General features: G+C 43.5%; 1 protein-coding gene across 4 annotated transcripts in view; it reads right to left on the reverse strand.

Annotated features, from left to right (window-relative positions):
• The window catches only part of SERP2 (stress associated endoplasmic reticulum protein family member 2), a 25,907-nt gene continuing 2,774 nt past the window's right edge, over positions 1-23,133 (reverse strand). The window contains exons 3-6 of one of the 4 annotated variants that reach the window (XM_017871001.1): positions 17,699-17,771; positions 11,327-11,425; positions 6,817-7,039; positions 1-445 (exon numbers count right to left, since the gene is read on the reverse strand). In XM_017871001.1, coding sequence (XP_017726490.1) covers positions 301-445; positions 6,817-7,039; positions 11,327-11,425; positions 17,699-17,771 — 540 coding nt within the window. In that variant the 3' untranslated portion in view covers positions 1-300. Of the gene's footprint in view, positions 446-6,816; positions 7,040-7,088; positions 7,208-10,401; positions 10,422-11,326; positions 11,426-17,698; positions 17,772-23,133 lie in introns of those variants that run through there. The other 3 variants (XM_017871004.1, XM_017871003.1, XM_017871002.1) reach the window with 3 other exon arrangements.

Here is a 23,133-nt window from a genome sequence, read left to right on the forward strand (position 1 = left end):
TAAGGTTGAACGAAGGCATTTATTTGTAAAACCAATTCTCAATGGGGGAGAGATTGTATCTATAGAAAGTAAACCAGTGATCGTTCAGAGGGCCACATGCACGCATTAGTGAAACCAAGGGAAAAGCCAAAAAGACAGCACTGCTGCGGACGACCCGCGTGGCTACTAATCCTGCCAACAGAAAAGCAAAATGTCCTTTCCGCTTGAGAACACGGATGCACCAAGATGTCCTGTGAGAAGGCGATTTGGTCTGACATCCACGATGAAGTGATCAGGGAACAAGTGGGGGAGCGATGTTTTCTATTCCGCGTGGCCTGCTTGCTTCCCGCAGAAACCGGCTGACCGCTTCCGTGGTCCTCCCCTCTCCAGTGGGAGGGAGGTGGTGTCAAATAGCCCTGGCCTTCTCACATGCCCATCCTTATGCTCTGAATGATCTGAAAGATAGCTGCAAGAGGAAAACACAACAGCTCAGACACCAGACTGCACACAGCTGGAAACCGCCCACAGTGAGCCCGGCTGCTGCAGACCCCTGGGCCCTGACGTGTTAGCTCGCAGCTGATTAGATATTTCCTAACAAGGAGTTAAGTTAACAAGAGGTCAGTGAACTTCTTTAAAAAGGCAGCCTCGCTCAGTCGGCTGATGGATGCCTCAGGGATTTATAGATAACTCCTGCTAATTCCACCAGCAGTTAAGGCCAGAAATCCCTCAGGCATTGAGAGGAGATTTGGCCCCCTTCCCCAGCAAAGTTCTGGGGCTGCCTGGGAGAGGGATATGGGCTTTCGTGCAGAAACTGCACTCATTAAACAGGTCAGTGGGTCTGCCTTTTCAAAACGGCTGTGACCTGTAAAACAATCAGCCCTGTGCTGGGAAGGCAGACCAGGTGCTCTGAGCAGCCCACAGGGCCCGGCCTCTGGCTGCCCAGAACCCTCCATGCGTGCGTATCTTCCCACTACATGGAACTCTCTGAAAGGCAGCTGTCTCTCATGGAGAGTAGCACTGATTTATTCAGGGCTCAATATTTAATAACTGGGGTTGTCAAGGGGCTGGGTAGCCTGTAAGCCCACAGAGAACTCCTGGGACCCCTGCCCATGTGGATGAGAGCTGGTAACATAGCTTCGGCCTGCTTCCAGCTATTGGGTTTCAAATGTGTCCCAGGAGAGGAAGATCCCAACTTCTTTTCACATCTTCCCCGTGAGCAACCTTGGTCAGTGTTGACAAAGATGACAGTAATGATAAGAGTAACTACCATGGATTGAATTTTTTTTTTTTTTTTTTAAGGAGGGTGGGTATTATCTCATCTAACCATGTGTAAAAACAGAATAAACACTGAGCTCTCAGGGGTCTTACCCCTTCTCGCCTTCATAAAGTCATCCTGGAATACATCCAGGATCCACGGTAAAACAGAGTTATCCAGAACCCTAGGATACAAGTCATTCAACGTTTCATCATCCGGCATCAGTGAGCACATCCTATGTATCAGACACTGCACTTCAAGGATACAAAGAGAAACGATGCACAGAACCTTGGGGAATTGTTCTTGGACAGCTGAGTTTCAAGGGTAGACAAACACGAATGCATTTTTTGGCTTTTTTCCCCTAAAACCACTGCACCCATCATCACTACCTTTCTGAATTATAGATACCAACATATTTCAATGCCAACTTTCCATGAATGTTCTGTGTCACCATAATGAAAACCAGTAACCGATGAGATGTGCTGTGATCTGGCTACAGAGGAGGCAGCGTTTGATCTCACACTGAAATGCTTCTGCTCAGCTGCACTTCTGGGCTCTCATTTCTGCTTCTGATCATTTTTTGGGTCTCTTTCTTCTCATCTCTGGTATTACTATACCCATCTGCAGTGGGCCCTCTACTATTATTTTGTTGCTACAGACTAAGCTGAAAACAGAAACTGTTAGAATTATGAGTCAAATCAGAGTAAATCAGCTCCATGTGAGTGTCAGGGATTCATCTGTAGATATGGTGAAGGTGTTGGTTCAACAACTTGTGATACTTAATTCTGGATGTGCTCAGATGTTTTCTTAGCTAACTTTGGGTTCTTGGGCGGGTCTTAACAGGGGCTGTTGGTAGATGGAAGAGAAAGTACCCTATAACAATTTATAAGCTTGCGGAAATATCTGATGTTCCTTTCCTCCCCACCAAGGCTCACAAGGAGTAAAAATTAGATAAACATTCTGCATTGTGGCTCAATGGGAATGCCAGGAAGCAGCTGTATATTCAACATTAGAAAAAAAAAATTACATCTACCATGCCTCAGACTTTGTTCTTGTGATCAGGGAACTATTGCTAATCCTGACAAACAAGTTGACTTTAGAGCAGAAAGTCCGGATCAGATGGAATTGGGTTGAATATCAGCTCTTTGCTGAAAAGCTGTGTGACTGGACAAATAATTAACCTCTTTGAGGCTGCTTCCTGTTCTGTAAAATGAGGATCATGGCCCTGCAGGGCTGTCATAGGGATTAAACCACATGACATATGGGAAGGGTCCTCACACATGGAGGACTCGGTGCCTGGTAGCTACTGCAATCATCACTGTTACCGTGACTTCAACAACTGCTGCTTCTCCGTGTCCCAGCGTGCAGACCAGCGCTTAGCACTATCTGCCACCCTACAAAGCTGTGAACTTTGGGAAATTACTACACAGTTCTGAGCCTACTTTCTCTACCTGTAAAACTGTGGATATTAAGTACCTCAAAGGATGGCAAGGAATAAATATGATGACATAAGTAGATGCTCAAAAATATTACTTCTTACTTACTCTTGCCCTTAGACAAAAAATTATCAGCAGGATGTAAGTCAACAAATAGGAAACCATCAGTGTCTTAATCCATATAGCCCCCATATTAAATTAATTCATAACTTCAAAAGTTCTAGGTAATAATAAGAAACCACGCAATTCTTTTTTAAGGAACTGTTACAAATCTCTCCAAAGAATCTAAGACAGGGCAGGTGCGGTGGCTCATGCCTGTAATCCCAGCACTTTGGGAGGCCAAGGTGGGCAGATCACGAGGTCAAGAGATGGAGACCATCCTGGCCAACGTGGTGAAACCCCGTCTCTACTAAAAGTACAAAATTAGCTGGGTGTGGTAGTGCCAGCTACTTGGGAGGCAGGAGAATCGCTTGAACCCGGGAGGTGGAGGTTGCAGTGAGCAGAGATTGCGTCACTGTACTCCAGCCTGGGCAACAGAGCACGACTGTCTAAAAAAAAAAAAAAAAAAAATTAAAATTAAAAAAATTTAAAAAAATCTAAGATAAAGTTTGTATGTCTCAGAACAGCGACACTGATGTTAAAACAACGTATCTAGTTCTTTGAGTTTGCTTTAAAAACTGAGGATCATTCCTGATCATAATTGAATCCATGAATTAACATGTAAGAGTCCAGCGATCCTTAACATGTTCACAGATGAACCTTCTCGGAGACACTACTTTGAATAAAGTCTATTTTTTAAGTTCACCATTTACCTCCACAAGATAACAGAGAGATGGTTGTGTTTATTATTTCTTTTTCAGTTGTATCATGGTCTTTAAGAAAACGTACACATCTTATACTAATTATATTAACTGTAATCCTGTGTACCTGCCAATACTGACCTGCAGAGTAACCTCCGCCTTCCAAATGCTGACTTTCTGAGGCGGCAAATGGGAAGGGAGCCAGCAGTGAGTTCAAAAGAGGGAAAGGAAGCGGGGAGTCTAGACCCTGACAAGTTAATAACTTAACAGTGGGTGAACAAAGCTGAGAAAACAGCAGAGCAGGCTGCAGGAGAGGAACTGTGGGCAGGCGAGACAGCGGGGAGGAGAGATGCCAAGAAAGGGAGGGACAGCAGGCATTCCAGGGCAGGCGATCAGGGCGTGGGCAGGTCCCAGAGGTTCAGAAAAGTCCAGGCGAGAGCAGGAGCTACGAGACCCATGAAGCCTCTGCATCCTCCTACCTGTGTCAAGGATCCTGGCCCTTGGTAACCTTAGATGATCCCATTTCTCTTTTTTCAACCTCCCCCTTTCAACGAAGTCTTTAGGCTTTAACATGCTAGGAGCACTCCCACTGCAAAATCACACACACCAGAGCTATGTGCCTGACTCCACATCCCCATCCACAGGGCCCTCTCTTCCTCTTCACAACCATTTCTAAAGAGCCGTCTATGCTCACTTTCTGCACTCTCTTACCTGCTATTCTCGCGTCAATCCACTTCATTTTAGCTTCTGCTCTCTTCCCTCCATTGAACATCTTTTGCTAAAGTCACAAATGACTTTTGAGTCGCTTAGTGTAACAGGCGTTCTTCCACCTTCTCTTGCCTTACCCCCTACTCACTCCTGCTGGGCACTTCCTGTTGGAAACTCTCTTCCCTCGGCCTCTGTGAAACCATGGTCTTCTAGGTTCTAGTTTTCCTCCTTCTCTTGGCTCTTTCCTCTAAGCTTATTTTAGAGGAAACAATCCACTTGACCATTAAACATGGGCGCTGACATTCTGCAATGAACGTTACTAGCTTTCTTCTCATTACATTCTTCCTCCTTAGGCAATGCCTCCCAGCCCACAGTTTTAATTGCCACCTAGCTGTTGATGATGCACAAATGTGTATCTCCAGCCCTGACTTCTCTGAGCTCCAGCACACCTTCCACTATCTAGTTGGTATTTGCACCTGGGTGGCTCAGAGGTACCTCGGACTCAACAGGGCCTTCTCATGATCTCGTCCCACTGCTAAAACTGGCATCATTATATTCCATCTCGCATGTAGACTCAAAACACCACAGTCCTTTCTGACACCTCCAATTGATAACCAAGATCTGTGGATTTTACCTGGGAATCTTGTGATTATGCACCCTTCTTTCCATTCCTCAGAAGCCACCCTAGTCCGAGTTACCACCATTCTCCCCAAGACCCTAGTGAGGCCCTCCCAGTGCTCGACTCTTGTTCTTCTTCCATCCTTTCTCCATACTGTAGCTAGAATTATCCTTTCAATAAAAGCAAATAATATATTGTCACTCCCGTGTTTACTGCACATCAAAAGCTTCTCGTTGCCCAATCCCTGATGAGGCCTCCATGACCTGCACATCCTGGCCCCTGTCCAGACCTGTCAGACTCACCTTATATCACTCTTCTCCTTGCTTGGGGCACTCCCTCATATTTTCAAAAGCTCCCTGTTCTCACCACAGGGCTTTTTTTTGTTTTGTTTTTTGTTTTTGTTTTTGAGATGGAGTCTTGCTCTGTCACTAGCCTAGAGTGCAGTAGCACGATCTCGGCTCACTGCAACTTCTGCCTTCCGGGTTCAAGCGATTCTCCAGCCTCAGCCTCCTGCGTAGCTGGGACTACAGGCACGCACCAGCATACTGAGTTAATTTTTTTGTATTTTTAGTAGAGACAGGGTTTCACTGTGTTGGCCAGGATGGTGTTGATTTCTTGATCTCATGATCCATCTGCCTCGGCCTCCCAAAGTGCTGGGATTACAGGAGTGAGACCACAGGGCTTTTACACATGCCATTCTTTCTGTCTGAAATACTTCTACCCTACCCTATTCCCTACTTTCCTTCATCAACCAAATGTTAATGTCTTCAGAGAAGCCTTCTTTGATCACCTGGAGCAGAGGTTCTCAGACTTGAGCACACATCACAGTCTCTTGTGGACAGGTTAAAACGCAAATGCTGGACACCTTCTCCCCAAGCCCTGGAGTTAAGGGACTGAGAATCTGTGTTTCTAACAAGTTCACAGGGGATGTTGAGATGCCAGTCCAGGGACCACACTTTGAGAACCACTTACCTGAGAGTACACCAGTCCTTTGCATTATATGATTTCATAGCCCCATGTGCCTCTCCTTTACATAGTTTCATGGCCGAAATTGTACAGTTTCATGGCTGAATTGAAAGTGTTTTGGTGTGATTACTTGATTAACTCATCTTTCTTTGCCATTAGACTACAAGCTCCAGGATAATAGGGACCAGGGATGGCACAAAGTAGGTCCTCTGTAAATATTATTGAATTACTGAAAAGTGAATGATTGCAAAAAGCACAGAAGAAAATACATTTTAAAAACCTCAAATGACTACTCTGCAAACCCAAAGAGTCAGCATCAAATGGCTGCTTTTAGATCCAAATGTCTCTAAAGCTCAGTCTCCAAAGTGGAAGTACAAGACCATAAACCCCTAAAGGCCTGAGAATGGGCCATCCCAGCCCACTCTCACCCTGGAGACTGACCCTCCCCAGCTAAGAGGGAGTGCCAGAAGGACACAGGGATGACATAACAAGTGGGTCCCATAGGAAAGTGTCAGAAAGCTGGAACCCTGCCAGATAACAGGAGGCTTCCTAAAGCCACTTTTATTGACAATAAATCGATGATAAAGGAGATCAAGGGAGTTGCTGAGAAGAGAGATTAAGAGAGGCTGGAAGAATATCCTTTAGGAGAAGAAGACAATGTAGAAATCATACCGTTTTGCTTAGTTTTCATTTAAGAAAATGAAAATGATGAAAGAGCTGGTAGAAAGCAAAGTATGGGCCCTCTGAGAAACAAGCTGAAATGTTAGGAGACAAGACATTGCAAAGTGGATCATTAAGTTCTCTAAAATAATCAGCACAAAGAAAGTCAAAAGCAAGATGCCATTTTCTGGTGGCTTCTCTAGAGATGGAGAAGAGGGAAAAAAGAGAGATGCCAGAGACAGGCGAGGGCAACAAGATGCTATTAAAACCCAGATGTTATTAGCGAAGAATGTAAAGCTTTCTATCCACATTAAAATAGCAGAAAGAGTTTCTGAGAGAGAGCTTCTACACAAGCCCAAATGCCCCCAGGGCACAAAGAAGGCCGCAGGTCACCTTAAGGGAGCCGATGGCTGATGAGATGTCTTCTCCAGGCTGTGCCTCTCAGATCCTGAGGATGAACTCCAGAGCAGATGAATGGCCTCAGTCTTTCTTCCGGGGCCGGCCAGTTCCTTAAACATCCCACTTGCCGGTCCTGGGTGGCGGTGACTCCCTCTGGATGTCACAGTTTTGAGAAAGTTCTGGCAGTCTGCAGGAAAGGCCAGTTTATGTGGTTGACCTGCAAATATGGCGAATTCAAGTCTGTCCTGGAGCAAGTGTCCGGGGGGTGAGTGGGGACACCGGTGGCCCAACCAAGAGGTAGCCTGTGGCTGGGTCAGGTCTTTCTCCATCTGGGAGCAAGAACCAGGATGGCTGCACATCAGGAACCTCTGGAAAACACACTTTTCTGGCAGGAAAATAGGGGATGTTTTAGCAGGAGCGTTTTCAATACACAGTCATGTGCTAAAGGCCTAAATTGGTGGAAAACTTTTGCTTCATAGAACTTTCAGGGAAACCGTAAGAGAGAGGGAATGCAGGGTAATGGAAAACAGATGGGTTTTAGAGTCTGAAAGAACTAGATTTGGGGACTAGCTCTCTCACTTTTTAGCTATGGGACATTGGCCAATTTCTTCTATGAGCCTCAGTTTCGTGATCTGGAAAAATGAGTGTAATGGCATCTTTGCAGGGACTGTGTGACCAAGGGAGAAGATGTATGTGTAGGGCCTGGCATTACAAGAAGTCAGTCCTCAATAAATGGTAGTCAAAACAGTTGAACAAACAGATCTTGCTCACCCTCATGGGCTAGTTTATAAATAACTCTTTCTAGACTTAGAGAAGTTCTAGCTATCCCTGCAGAGGTGACACCACTGACTCTCTGGTTTACAAACCCTATCCTTTACCTATCCAGGGGCCGCTGGTCTTGGCTCATGGAGGTTCCTCAATATCTCAGTGCTATGTTCACCCACTACAAATTTTCTCACCATCAAAAAGCAAAGCTATCAAAATAGGCAAAATTTTATTTCTTCCCTCTTAAGCATTCAGAGCTTTGGTGAGGACCTTCCCAGGGAGATGGAGAGGTGGGAAGGCAGTGTGAGCCAGACCATAAACATAATTACAAGAACAGCAAACACTTATAAAGCCAACACTCTCACTCCACTAAACATTCCACATGCATTGCCTCAGTTAATCCTCGGGATTAACAGTCCTAAGGGTCCCAGGAGTTAGGAACCAGTACCATTCTCTTTTAAGAAGAGAAGAACTGAGGCTTAGATTCGGTGTAAGTATCTTAGACAAGGCTACATAGCTAGTAGGTGGTTTCAAACCCACAAACTCTGGCCCTGAAGCTGTAGCTCTTAGCAACCATGTTAACTTCCCCACTATGGCATGTGCACATGCTAAGGTGGTGGCTTTCACCCAGTACACCACAAAATACATACCTTCCTCAAATTTTGTGTGCCCAAAAGATTTCAGAGAGCAGCTAACAGTTCACAGAGAAATGTTTCTTAGTTGTTGCAAAAGGCTCCATTCTGACTCCTCAACCTTTGGGCTCAAAGACAGTTTGCCACAAAACTGGTGGCCACACAGGGAGTGGGAAGAGAGAGCACTGAAAAGAATGTCTCTGGCCTCTCATATGTCCCTGGCATGTTTGTGACTTGTATTTTTCTTCTTCCACACCATCCTTAACAAAACAGCCAGTCCTGGGGAAAGTTTGGGTGTGGTCCTTCCAGAAATGGAGAGGCCTCCAGCACACTCATACAGGGAGAGACCTGGACCATCCAAAACACAAGGATGGGAGAACGGGAGGATTCAGGCCCTCCCAAGGACATCTCAGAGAATCACCTCTTCACATCTGTTCTGAAAATGCTGTCCTGAAAAAGGACCTGTCTGTGACATGATCTCTCTCCCCTCCCCCGCCACGCAGCAGGCAGAGGCCCTGGAGAATACAGGGGGAAAGTGCCGCCTGTTAACTGACAGATGAAAGGAATGTCCCTGCCCAGAAATGGCGGAGCGACTCCCAACGGATGGTGCCTGATAAACCTCGCAGGCTCTTTGTTGAAAGGCATTAACTGCAATAACAGAGGCCAGCCCTGGAGCCAGGCACAATTTCCTATTTGATGGGCAAAGAGAGTCCAGATGTGTGCTCCCTTCTGGGGATGAGAAAGTCATAATATCCAGCAACATAGGGAGGTATACTATACACACACACACACATGCAAGCATGCATATGCATGCATATACATATGAACACATTCATGAACACACTAACACACACACATTCAAAAATACAGACATGGAAACAAACACACACAAAAAACCCACATATACAAACACACACACAAATGCAAACAGAAACATACACAGGCTTCACTTCAACCAGAACAGCTGCTCTTTCATTTATTTCTCTCTGAGATTTAAACAAAGTTCTGCAGCTTTAAAAAAAAAAAAAAAAAAAAAGACCAAAAACCACTAGTCTAGATTTTTTTTAAAACACATTTTTTTTTGCTTATAAACGTAATATATGCTGACTGACAAATTTGGAAACTATAGGAAACAGTGAAGAAAATAACAGTCACTAGTTAATCCTGTTACCCCAGAGGCTTCCCTTTGATGGGAAATAAACATTTGTCAGTTTCAAGAATAGCCAGGCTTTAGTCACCATTAAAATTCTCATAATCTCTCATTAGGAAATGAATATCAGGGTTGGCCAGAGAAAGAGAAATAAAATTGAAATTAGGAATACATGAGGAAGAAATAGTCTGAGGGAGGGAACTGGGGCATGGTTGGTATTTAAGAGTTTCTCTCTGACAGTCAAAGGATGATGGGAATTAGATGGTGACTCCATTGATGCTGCCTGAAACTATTACTGAGGCATCAGGACAGAGAGAAATACCACTGCATTGCAAAGAGTGCCATCTCAGATTACTGCATCCTGTCAACATAGGGTATCACACCCAAGAACTCAGAAAGGGTAAATAATACTGTAAGATCACAAGAAACAAGTATAGGCAGACTCTAAATAAAATTACCCAAGCAGGTAGCATATTAAGGAAAAGACCTCATTTCACCAAGTCCAAGAGGCATTCTGGTCAAAGAGGAAAGTTGGAAATGTCGAAGACAGTTATCTTGTGAATACTGTGGCAATAACCTTATAAAAAGTTTAGGCTAAGGATAGCAAAGATGAGAACGTGGCGCTGTCAGCCATACGGTGTTCAGGACAGACATTACCAATTAACTGCAGCCCACTTTCCCACTAAGCATTGGTATAGCCTGAGAGTCCTTCTCAGTAAGGCTCATGCAAGAGCTGGGGGCAAAAGGGAAAGAAAACACCCAGAGGAGAGGGCTCGGAGCACAAACAGCAGTGACTAGGTCCATGAATGGGCTGGGGAAGCGTGTCAGGTCTGCAAGTGCCTTGAGAAGATAGCAGTTGACCTATCTGTGTGACAGTATCTTTGTGGGGAACAGTCTCAGACAGACGTTCCAGCTAATGCTTGCCTCTGAGTCTTGAGATAAAAGCAAGCATTCTTCAGAAGCTCTCAAACAGCTCTCCAAAGAGGCAGGTTTCAAAACCCGGGACTGGCAGAGCCAGGATGAGCTGCTTACCTGGAAAGAGGCCCCACTGCCTGCAGAAATGGAAGATAATACGTTTATTAAAAGGAGAGAGAAAAAAAGGGCAAAGTCTCTTATGAGGGCACTGAAATCCCTTGGCCTTCGATGTTGATCCGGGTCCTAGTAGATTAAGTAGAGACAAATCCAGCCAGTTAAACAGGCTCAAGCAAAACAAAATCCAGGCTAAGGTTTGACAAGAAGTTTATGGCCTATTTGGGTTAATAATCTCAGCAGACTCATAACAGGTATTGATTAAGAAATGGGTTTTTGATTTCTTACATAATCTATATATTAATAAAACTGTCTGGGTGCGGTGGCTCACACCTGTAATCCCAGCACTTTGGGAGGCCGAGGAGGGTGGATCACTTGAGGCCAGGAGTTTGAGACCAGCCTCAACAACAGGGTGAAACCCTGTCTCTACTAAAAACACAAAAATTAGCTGGGCATGGTGGCATATGGCTGTAATCCCAGCTACTTGGGAAACTGAGACAGGAGAATCACTTGAACCCAGGAGGCGGAGGTTGCAGTGAGCTAAGATGGTGGCAATGCACTCCACCTGGGCAACAGTGAGACTCTGTCTCAAAAAAGAAAAAAAAAACTGGTTATCAAATTAACCAAAATGAAACGAGATATAGCCCTGAGATGTTCTAATTGGATAATACCACGTCTCAGAAGAATATACTATTCCCAAAGCTTTTGTATCTCATAAAGATAACTTTTACAGCAAAAGAGTGGTGGATTGGGGTTGCTTTAAGGAAATGAAACTCACATTTTTTTTTCCTGATATTCAAATTAAAGGACAAACTGCTTTTCACTGATTGTGGTCTGCATGTTGGTGTTCCTTCTCCCTCTGTGGGGAAGACCTGACGCTTTATCATGTGGGAAAACAGTCTCATGCACCCAAAGTGTTATCACTTACATTGCTCCCACTCATCTGTGGAGTGAAGAGGCAGGGCCCATGGCTTGCTGAGAGACTGAGACCCATGTGAGAGGTCGAGTCTGCAACTGAATGTACAGCCTGGAAGGATGAAAGGTGTGTGTGAGTTGAAGCACCCCACAGCACAACCGAGAGTCCCGTGGTACCACTGTTTCCCATGAGGGTTACAAGGACAGAGGTGGTGGTGACTGTAGCTGCAGGCTTTGAGCTTGCTATGGGCCTGCACTTAGATCTCCAGAGCCACTCAACGCCAGGACACCTTGGAAAGGCTGCTCATTATCCCCATTTTCTTGATAAGGGAATCAATAACAAGAGTAAATACCTTGTCCAAGGTCATTCAGCTGACAAGAGTGAATCTAGGCTCGGAGCTGACATCTGGCAGATCCTGAAACTATCCTCCCTTCAGAGGCCTCCTATTCTGAGTGCCAACTGGTCAGTTTTCAAAGCAGTCCCTTGCCTAAGAGAACTTTTGCAATCATGGGAAGTAGAAATTTGCTTATTCTGAAGAGGGTGTATTTAGATAACCTCCCCAAACTCCCTCTCACCAGGGCAATGTATTAGAGGTTTCCACCAAGTGCCTAAGACAGAACAGGGCTGGGCTGTGCTTGGATCTGAGTGGGGGCGTGGGGCAGCTCCGGGAGGTCTGTTGCTCCCATCTGGCTTTGCAATGAGGGGTGGCACTCCCTGAGTGCGTGTTTATGCCAGGGGTCTCTGGGTGCCTGGACGGTGTCCCTTCACTACTCTCCCAGTCCTCATTCCTTCCTTTTCATTATCTTGCTCTTACTAGGATGGCAGGCATGAAAAGCACATGCAGAGGAGGAGGAAGCCACAGGAGAGAAGCTGAGAAACAGGAGGCAAGTGATCGCAGTGACTCCCGACTCTCTATAAGAAAGGGGTCCTGTAGACTTTTTACAGGCTTGTTAAGCTGTTTTTCCACATAATATGGAGAAAGGGTGACCAATAAGTGAGCACATACTTAAATGCCAGCTTCTTACCAGTCCTAACTCTTTCCCAGAAGACAACCAGAAAAACAGATAAAATGTGCATTCGTTACTGTCTGCTTGACCTGAATATTTATTTACCCTAGGTACACTGGCACTATTTCTAAAAAGAGCACTTTGCCCAACCAATCATCAATGAGAAAAGTGGGTTAATAGAGTAAGGTAATGAAAGCAAGTGAGACTTTCAAGAGACTTACATAAATGATCAACGCCTTTATTAATATTAGAAGATTTCGCCTTTTTCCTTAGCGTCTGTATAAAAACATACAAAATAAGAGTAACCAACCACATGAACTCAAAGAAAGGCCACATGACCTCCAAGGTCCCACTGGAACTTGGTGAAATGGAACTTGAGCCTGGCATAGGGGTGTATCTTGTTCAAAGGAGAGCTAATAGAAAGGAATAGGAAAAGGGCCTGTCTGCAGAGATGTGGACATCCTACAAGACACTCCAGTGCATTTGGCCTGAGTGTTGCAGGCCAGGGCAGGTGTGCAGGTGCAGGTGTGCATACTGCAAACAGCTAGGCAGACGTGAGATGCAGGGAATTTTCCTATTTCAGATTACAAAGCTGGAACAGAGGTGAGACAGACCACTGATGAGGGCTTCAACTATCCTAGCACCTACCAGAAAGCTCATTACCTAAAGCAAAGCAGCTGACAAATGGGCTAGACTTGAGGACTGCACATTCTTTTAAATGTAGAGAAAAGATGGGTAGGCACTTACGGCCTGTGACCCTAACACGGGAGAAACTCAAGAGGGAATAGTCGGCTCTGCAAGATGAAATGAATCGTGACTAATCCCAGAGAAGTGGCAACAGGGACGGATCTAAAGGAGCTATTGTGTTTCTCATGACATGTTCTGTTTAGAAAGGGACGTGTACAAAGATAGAAGGAAGGGCACGGTACCAAGGACAAGCTGAGAAGAGTGACACATTTCTGTGAGAACTGTGCCCGACTTGAGCTGAGGCTTACAAAAAAATTGCTAAAGTTGGCAAGAAAAAAAAAAAAAAAAACAGTGGTGGTAATTATTTTTAGTTTTGATTAAAAAAGGCATGAGGCCCATTGCTTAGGGATCATGATAGCATGTTAACAGAAGACAGAGAAAGTAAGATGGCTCAAGTCTCGTTTCATGTCTAACCTCTCCATAAAAGCAAAATAGCTTTATAACCAGAAAGCTTTAAATCAGCATCATTAAAAGAGCCCTGGGCGGCTGGGCGCAGTGGCTCATGCCTATAATCCTAGCACTCTGGGAGGCCTAGGCGGGCGGATCATGAGCTCAAGAGATCAAGACCATCCTGGCCAACATGGTGAAACCCCGTCCCTACTGAAAAAAAACAAAAAATAAAAAATAAAAAAAATTAGCTGGGCATGGTGGCGGGCGCCTATAGTTTCAGCTACTCAGGAGGCTGAGGCAGGAGAATCACTTGAACCTGGGAGGTGGAGGTGGCAGTGGGCCAAGATTGCGCCACTGCACTCCAGCCTGGTGAGAGCGAGACTCTGTCTCAAAAAAAAAACAAACAAAACAAAACAAAACAAAACAAAACAAAACAAAAAGAGCCCTAAGCACTAAGGGCAGGGGCTGTGGTATCGCAATAAGAGTGGGTCCTCTCAGGCCCTTTCATCCAAATCTCCAGGCCCTGCAGGCTCACATCCCATGGCCCTGCACAAACCTCCAGAGAGGCAGAGCTAATGTACTTAATCCCTGGGAAACCGCTGGAGACCAGGAGAGTTCCAAAAGATGCTTGTTAGCAAATGTTCCAATTTACCCAAGAGGGAAAGATACAGGTCCTCCTGTATGGGCTGGTAAGCCAGGCAAAAGTTTAGGCCATATAATAGTTTTTTAAGCCCTTCAAAAAGGAAGAGATGGGTTTTGAGAGTTGGCACGGGTTTGAGAGGAATAAGCCAGGCCAAATGACTCTACTGGCTTTCTCGCTTATAAGCTGCCTAAGGGGGCAGACTGGAGAAGGCCACAGTGTATCTTGAAGCCTATATACATCTTTCTCTACTTAGACCCTTGACAATACAGGTGGCATGGTCACTGGGCTCAGGGATGCCTGAGAGTAGGCTTTGGCCATTCGGAGCACCTTATATTCTTGAGCCCAGCACATTCTCTGAAGCCACCATGCCACCGCCACATAGTGTTCCCATGCAGAGTCACCTTCCTTACACCCTTTGTCTGGCTGTCTGTTCTTCAAGACTCCGCTTAAACAGCACCTCCCCTTGGAAACTTTCTCTTCTGCTGAGTACGATTTAGAAGTTCCTTATCCATGCTGGCCAAGCACCCTGTAAACTCTGCTGTCACTATCGCAGTGTGCTTTCCCTGGGCTGCAACTGACAGTTTCCTTATCTGCCTCTCCCAATGCCTGCAAGCACCCAAACGGGATTGTATTTCCAAAGCCCAGCACAGTGCCAGGCACAGAGGGGACCCTCAAGACATGATGATTGCTTGAATGAGTTTTGCTTAGAGGCTCAAAGTCAACCTGAAAGAGGTTATCTCTAATTGTGTTCTGTGTGTTTCTCCAAGTCTAGACTTTTATCAGTGACTTGGAAGAAAAATATACTTTCAGAGACCATAACATTGGGAGAAAAGGGTAAGTAGATGAGAGGTTCAAAGTTCAAGGTCTGATAACCTACAGACTGGTCATACAGCCTGAAAACATAGCTAACTTTTTTGTACAGGTTTATTATCTTGATTTTCCTGTGGTATGATAAAGGCATAGCTTTGTTTTTATTTTGTTCTTAGTTGAATACCAGAGACAGATCATCTGAGGCAATGCATCACAGATGAATATGTAGGTATTGATGGAAATACTGCATTAACGTACCATATTCATTGCAAGTGTGCACGGTGCTTGGACTTATGCATTACTAATGAAGGACAATACATGAATATCTCATGTAATGTCACTGACCATATTATATATTATAATGTAATAATTCATTTATTATACATGCTCATCTATGTTTCTGAACTTTATGGACATGGCATTAAAAGATAAATGATAACCAACAATGAAATTTTAATAGAAGTAATCATTCTTCTTTGAGAATATAAAAAAGTAATAAAGTTTTATATTAGGTCTCAAAAAAGGTCAACTAGATATCTACAGTATGAGGAATATCTGGCTTTATCCATCCATCCATCCATCCATCCTGAGTGCTATGTGCTAAATACTAAACTAGGACCTACAAATTAAATGAAAAATAAACACTGCCTCCCCTGAGCTTATATCCTACTGGAGGGAAATGAACATAAGTAAGTAAACTAAATAACTGCAACTGCTGATGAGGGCCATGAGTAAAATAAAATAATACGTGATGGAGACAGGAGAGACTTTGGGATAAAGGGGTATGTAGATGTGTCTCCAGGGTTGTAGGAAGTTTATGTAAGGAAGAGCTGGGTGGCACCTGGCTGGCCGTCAGCTAGAAGTGAGTCAAGGATGTGCTGCAACTGTTAAAAAGTAACTGCAAGGCTGGGTCACATTAATAGAGGCAGAGTGGTGAGCAAAATCAAGAGCAGTGACAATCCTACTGCCTCTGTGGTGGTCGCACTGCTTCTAGACCACCTTCTGCAGTTGTACATGCTACACTTTTTTTTTTTTTTTTTTAAATTGAGACGAAGTCTCGCTCGGTCGCCCAGGAAGGAGTGCAGTGGTGTGATCTTGGCTCACTGCAAGCTCCGACTCAGTGGTTCAAGAGATTCTCCTGCCTCAGCCTCCTAAGTAGCAGGGATTACAGGTGCGTGCCACCACGCCCAGCTCATTTTTTGTATTTTTAGTAGAGACAGGGTTTCACCATGTTGGCCAGGATGATCTCGAACTCCAGACCTCGTGATCCTCCCCGCCTCAGCCTCCCAAAGTGCTGGGATTACAGCTGTGAGCCACCGTGCCTGTGGTGCGATCCCTGGCTCATGGCAATCTCTGCCTCCCGAGTAACTGGGATTACAGGCATGCGCTGCCAGATGCTATACTTTAAGAAAGTCATTGAGCAGATCCAGAAGAGGAGTCTAGAAACCACATCTTATGAGGCAAGGTTGAGAGAATTAGGGAAGCTTAGTTTGCAGAAGAAGTCACCAGGCAGTCATCTTTAAAATATCTGATGATTCAAGGTGCTTAGAGAAGAACGAGTCTATTCTGTGTTATCCTAGGAATTAAAATCTGAACAACTGAGAAGGAGCATAGCGTAATTTAAAACAGGAGAGACATTTCTAATAGAATTCCAGCTGTGCAGAAATGGAATGGGCTTTTGAAGAAGTGAGCACCCCATCCTCAGAAGTATTCAAACAGGGATTGGGTAAACAGCTGTTTAAAAGACGTCCTTAAGGATACTTCTTTGGGAATAGAGTAGAATTGTGTTTCTTTGGAAGATTTTCTCATCTTGGAATGACAAATCATCTTTCAAATATTTGAGCCACAAGCAACAATAATGCCAAGTACTTTGGATCCTTCCTTCCTCCTAAGAGTTTCTGCTTCTTTGGAAGAGTGGTCTCTTGAAGATAAACGGAACTGATCCATCTTAAATTTTTTAAAAAATTTTCATGATTTCAGGTTTGAATGCATGATTCATCTTTAGTCATGGGCTTCTCCTGTCACTGGGGCAGAGGCTGTCTTGCTGGGAGGCCTAAGCCTGAGCAGGAAGATGTGGACCTCCTGCCTTCCTGCCCTCAGTAACAGTGAGCTGACGGAGGGTGGGAATCCCTAAAGGCATATGCTGTGTGGTTAGAAAAAGTGACCTACACTCACAAGGATTTCTGAGACCCAACATATGGGGATCAGGAACCATGTCAAGGCTAGTTCAGCATGTAACTAGAAACAATGATACAATGCTTCTGCTCATCTTCCCTGCATTTGTGTGTGTGTGTGTTTGTGTATCTGCATGTGTCTAAGTAAAGCTCTCAACTCGCCACCTTACAGTATCAGGTGACCCATACCTTAAGCCTTGGGTCAAAGGCTCAGTTGTATCTAGGAGTCCTGGAGAACTTTCTCATAAGGCACAAGGCCTCTCCCTTTCTCTGGAATGTGGGTTTATCACAGGCAGACAGGTGTTTCAGCTTCTGTTCTAATGCCCTTTTAAGGCTATGTCTGCACAAAAAGACTTTACTGACCTCTACAGTGTATACAGCTGCTTTACTCAGTGTAATCATTTTATGATTAGGATTTGATAGTGTATCAATTCTGTCTCTACCTAAATTTGGAATAGAAACTAAATCAAAACCCATTAAGATTAAGGTTTAAGGCAGTGGTAAACTTGAATCCCAGACCAATATGTTTTTCATCTATTTGCTTTGTGAAGAAAACATGTTTTTCAAAGTCCAGCGGAGAACATGGGATATAAGTTCAGTGAAACTCCCATACCTGAGCCACAGACAACAAAAACAAACAGTGCCAACAGCCATGGTCCCACAGGATATTTCTCCTCTTGCGGCCTCTAAAAGGGAATGGGAAAAAGTAAGATTAGGTTCATTGACTCAAGAAACATTTCTTTGAGTATCACTAGGCATTGTGCTAGGTGCTAGGGATTCTACTGTGAATGAGACAGACTTGGTTTCAATCCCTCAGTGGACAGATATAGATGGATGAAGTCCATTAAAAGGATTGAGATAGGTTTGCAAAAATTCATCAATAACCTTATTAACATCCCTGTAACTCAGTGAACTGTAACTGGGGACAGATATGGTATGAATACATAAACCAATATGGTGATTTAGGAACCAAAATGATATTAATAATAACTTTGCATCTGCTGAAGGTATGCTCTGTGCCAGGCACTATACTAGGCAGTCTGCATTCATTATTTCTGGCAAGTATTATTATTTCCATTCTGGAGTTGAGAAACTGAGGTTCAAAGTTTGTTAACTTGAGCAAGAGCTGGGATTCAAATGTAGGTCTGCCTCATTACAAAGCTTGGGTGTTTTCCATTAACAGATTCGATATTTAGTTTTTGCATCTGTGAATTCCAAGCAGGATCAGAGATCACAGACATTTTCTCAAAACCTTTTACATACCCCCAAATTAGGAAGTCAGTACAGTGGAAATCCTTGGAACAATAGAAGCACCACAGCAATTGTGAATGGTTATGAGTGAAGCAGTATTTTGTAATAAAACTCCTAAGCCTTAATAAAGCTTGCAATTGGGAGAGGTCTCTGAATTCTCTGGCAAGCAGAAGGTGACTGTCAAAACTGCATGAATGAAGCCCTACAGACCTCCTGCTTTTTTCAAACCAAAAGCACAGACAAAACACCTCCAGGTCTATGTGCAGGTGGGGCTTGGTCCTTAAACCCAAATCAATCAGAACAACAAATATTTTCTGAGAGATGCATCAGAAAAGAAGTAAACTTCTCAAATAGAATAGGAGACTGAAAAAAAAAAAAACCAAATAACTCACTAATTATTTTCTGATTAGCTTGAAAAATAGGCTGCATTCAATATACATTAAAGAATTCACAGGCAAAACACACAAAGAAAAACGTGTTGGTAGAGTGGAACGTTCACAAGTATTGATTTGTGGTTGATATCATAAAACCCAATTCCAGATTTCAATTAAATGTTGTTGATATTTAAACATTATATTCAACATTGTAAAATATGGGCTAAAAAGTGTGTTCATATCCATACACATATGACAGCTTGACATTCAGACTGAAGGTATGTAATAGTGTTTCCAAAAAAAATGAGTGGTGCTATCATCAAGGATGTAAGTTTTTGAAATGTTGAACAAGTTTTAGTAATGTTTCTAATAAAAATTTCTTTAAAAAAGGATAATCTTCCTCTGATTTTCATTGTAGTTGCTTTCCTAGAAAATTTATCATATATTAAAACTGCAAGATCTATGATGTGTTGTATTTAGATATAAAATTAAGTTCTGCAAGATCTATGATGTGTTGTATTTAGATATAAAATTAAGTTCTAGGCTAATGTAAATATAAACTGGCTTCTCAAAAAGGAATTCATTTTATCATCGATAAAGGCAACAGTTCTTTAGTTTTCAGCTTACCAAAGAGCCCTTCTCTTTTACCTCACTTGGGTCTACTTGTCACTTGTATGGCCATATACTTTTTCTTGATAACATGTGCCACAGTTTTTAGGTCTATATTTATTCCTGTGATAGTGTGTTTAATATCTGTCTCTCTGTGAGACTGTAGACCCCACAAGGGCAGGGACTATGTCTTGTTCATGTAGTAATGTATAGAAATGTCTGGCACAGAAGTTAAACATAGGAGATAATAAACGTTCATTGAAGAACAAATAAACATAAAAGTTTCATTAAATAAGATTTCTTAGGTTAGGCAGAGTAAATGCAGGTTCTAGGAAGGATATTGTCTTTTTAGTAATACTTCCTAATTGGTGTAGGATTATCCCTGTATCTCTCCTACACGAGAAATACGGATTAAAGTGTCAACTGCAGGTAGACTTTGACTAAGGATTAAGACATTCACTTCTCTGTCTTTGACTAAGCCTGTATCTACCACCACTTACATGCCGGCAAATCACACTGCAGAGGAATCAGCGGCTGCTCTTAATCAGATGAGGACAAAATCAGTCTTTAATAATTGTGTAAGGTAACTGTGCCATTTTTGGGCCCTTAAAGTCAGGCCAAGATCAGATCCGGTAAACAACATTCATAAAGCTACCTCAACAAAGTGTGACATTCGCCCTTCCCACCCTCTTCCACCACCTACCCAGGAACTTGTCACAGTTGTCCAGACATCTATTCTGTTGCTGTTGTGCCACTAATGCTATATAAAAAAATTCATTTTATCTCTATTTCCAGCAAAGCTAATAAGTGAATTCAGGAGCCTATAATGAATTATTTGCCCAGGACAGATACCAAATAGAGTCCTTTATTTTTCATATGCAGAAAAAACAGATGATCAGCATGTAGAGCTTGGAGCATATAACACAAAAATCTTTTGGATGACATTCTCCAGGGAATCAACATTATTTGGGGACTTTGGCTGATCAGAGTACCCATATATCTTTTTTTGACAGCTTTGGGTGACTGCTTTTTAGAAGGGGTGCCCAGCACAATCCCATTGGGACAATTCACATAAACCTGACTCTATGGCTGGAAAAGGTGGGGAAAACTAGTAGCAGTTCTGCAAATGACATGGTTTATTCCAAACATGAGTTAGCTACTTCTTGAGGCTCCAAAAAATGTCAGCGAATGGCTTTCCCTGTGATTAAGATACCAGTAGGGTAACTCAGAACTCTGAAATTTAAATTCTCCCTTTATTCTGGAGAAGTTACTACTGTATAATCACAAAATGATTATTCCATTTCTCTGTTTCTTTCTTTCTTTCTTTTTTTGACAGAGTCTTGCCCTGTCACCCAGGCTGGAGTGCGGTGGCACGATCTTGGCTAACTGCAAACTCTGCCTCCTGGGTTCAAGCGATTCTCGTGCCTCAGCCTCCCGAGTAGCTGCTACCATGCCTGGCTAATTTTTGTATTTTTAGTAGAGACAGGGTTGCACCATGTCAGCCAGGCTGGTTTCGAACTCCTGACCTCAGGTGATCCGTCCACCTCGGCCTCCCAAAGTGCTGGGATTAGAGGCATGAGCCACCGTGCCCGGCCTTGTTTCTTGGATTAGTCTGCTATCTGGGAGAATAATATTAATTTATCCGTAAGCTACTAGCTAATAATAAAATACTGAAGCATCTGCATACAATTAAACAAGTTTATTTCTGAATAATTAGTCTGAATTTTCAGTTGGAATCTATACATATGTTCCCGTTTAATGAATTTCATCCTGAATAGTGATCTTTTGCAAGTTACTTTTAACAAAGTATAATCATATTTGACTTGTAATTAAGAAAATGAGATTTAGGATTTATCAAGTTTCTCTTTGAAAGAAAATTTCATTTTTCTATTGGATAATAATCTATTTACAATAAAGTTAACCAAAATCCCCCCAACCAATGCAAAGCAAACATTGATTGCGACTTGGTCTGGAAACCTTTCATTACAAATTTAGCCGGGCCATTTAAAAACTCTTATAGGTGCAAGGCACTATGAGAGTTTCTTGGGGGCCATCCCATGACATATCAGAGCATATTAACATGAACTCATACTGAACATTAAATATAATTTAAATGTAGCTCTGGACATTGAGTTGAATGGCAGGTGACTGGTACCTTTTCTAGGTATTTAAACAGTGTTTTCCCAATTTTTCCATTTTCTTCTTTTATTTTGGAGCCAATAATTTTTGTCTGGGTCCCAAACGTTTTCTAGTCTTTTGGAAGAACTTGAGGTGGCAGACACTGAGTCTACAGAACCTAATGGATAAAACAGCCTTAGAAATTAGTTCTTGTTTTCTTCTTACTTTTGTAATCAGATAAGCTGTCAACTGAGATCTGACAACTGAACTCTGTTTTTTTAGTTCATGAAAAAGAGCCACATGACTAGTTATTTTTCACCGTGTCAGTTAGCAGGTCTGATCCCTTGAGAAGGAAGGATTGATCTCTTAGGGATATAAAACCCTGCATGCCTTAACATCAATTAGAAGTTGCTTCTCAATGTCAACCTGGGCAGCCATTTTTTTTTTCTTCAGTAAAAACAGGGAAAACATAAATCAATGTGACAAAATGGTTCCAATTTGATGGCATCTTGACATTTGCTGCCCTAATCACAACTAAGTGATCTAATTCCTAAATGAGAGAATTTTCAGGATTACTTAGGTCTAGATTGTGTATAAAGCTCTGAGTAGAGTTGAGTTTGATCCTAGAGTTTCTCTACCATAATACTGCTTGGTTTTGCAAGAATTCTGGCGTGGTGATTACAGATCTAGCTTTTTGCTTAGTTAATCAAACCAGTATAGTTTCTTTGGCTAAAAGGAATTGATTCATCAAATCTGCAAGCTTTCCCAGCCCAACTCCAAGCTTCGGCTGGATTTCCACTTAACTGTATGGGGTAACAGATCCCAGGCGCCTTTGCTCATATACTTGGAGGCCAACTTCGCCAAACTACCCATGCGACTCATGGTATGAATGTCCAAAGTCACAGGCCTTGCATTTTCTGTTGAAGATAATCTGCTTTGCTAAAAGAAACTCCTGAGTGTAAGGCACAGGTTTTACTTAAAAGTCCAGTTACAAACCTTCAATTTACAGTTCTAAGGCCACCGAACGCCTGACAATAAACTGGTCTCTAAAGTTACACCATCAGAATGAGTCTGAATTCACCGAGTGGAAGGAGTAGTAATGCTGCCCTTAGACTTTAGCCTAGGGGCTGAGGGAGGTTTCACTGGAAGAGAGGTAAAAGAGAAAAAGGAGGCTGGAGAGAATGTGGGTCCAAATCTCACTCCCCATTTTGAGCCCTTTCAACATCTCCATGGAAACCCTAACAAAGGGTCTGGAAAGAAACCTGATCCTGGTGCAAGTCTGCTGGGGAGAGAAAACAGGAGTGGAGTCTGGGAGGAGGAGATGAAAAGTGGCCTCCATTTAACCATTGATTCATTCATTCAGTCATTCAACAAACGGTGGAGAACATACTAGGTTCCAGGCTCTGTGTCACTTCACTGGCTCCTAAGGATGAGGCTTTCCATCTTTCCCTGGGACAAGGCTCAGCTGTCTCCCGGCGGGGAGGAGGGCTCCTCTGCACCTCCCTGGTAGCCAGGCGGCCACTCCCAGAGGGGCCACGACCAACCAGGGCCCTCTCCGCCCACGAGGACGCCAAGGGACCGCGCCGCCCTGAGCCCAGCTCTCAGCCCACACTCTGCAGGACCCCGCAGAAGGGGCGGGCCGGGAGCAGGGAGGCCGGACCCTGCGCCGCTACCCGCCCGGCCCCGCCCCCACCTC

Source organism: Rhinopithecus bieti, unplaced genomic scaffold, assembly GCF_001698545.2.
Source record: "Rhinopithecus bieti isolate Rb0 unplaced genomic scaffold, ASM169854v2 scaffold_5273, whole genome shotgun sequence".
Classification (NCBI taxonomy): domain Eukaryota; kingdom Metazoa; phylum Chordata; class Mammalia; order Primates; family Cercopithecidae; genus Rhinopithecus; species Rhinopithecus bieti.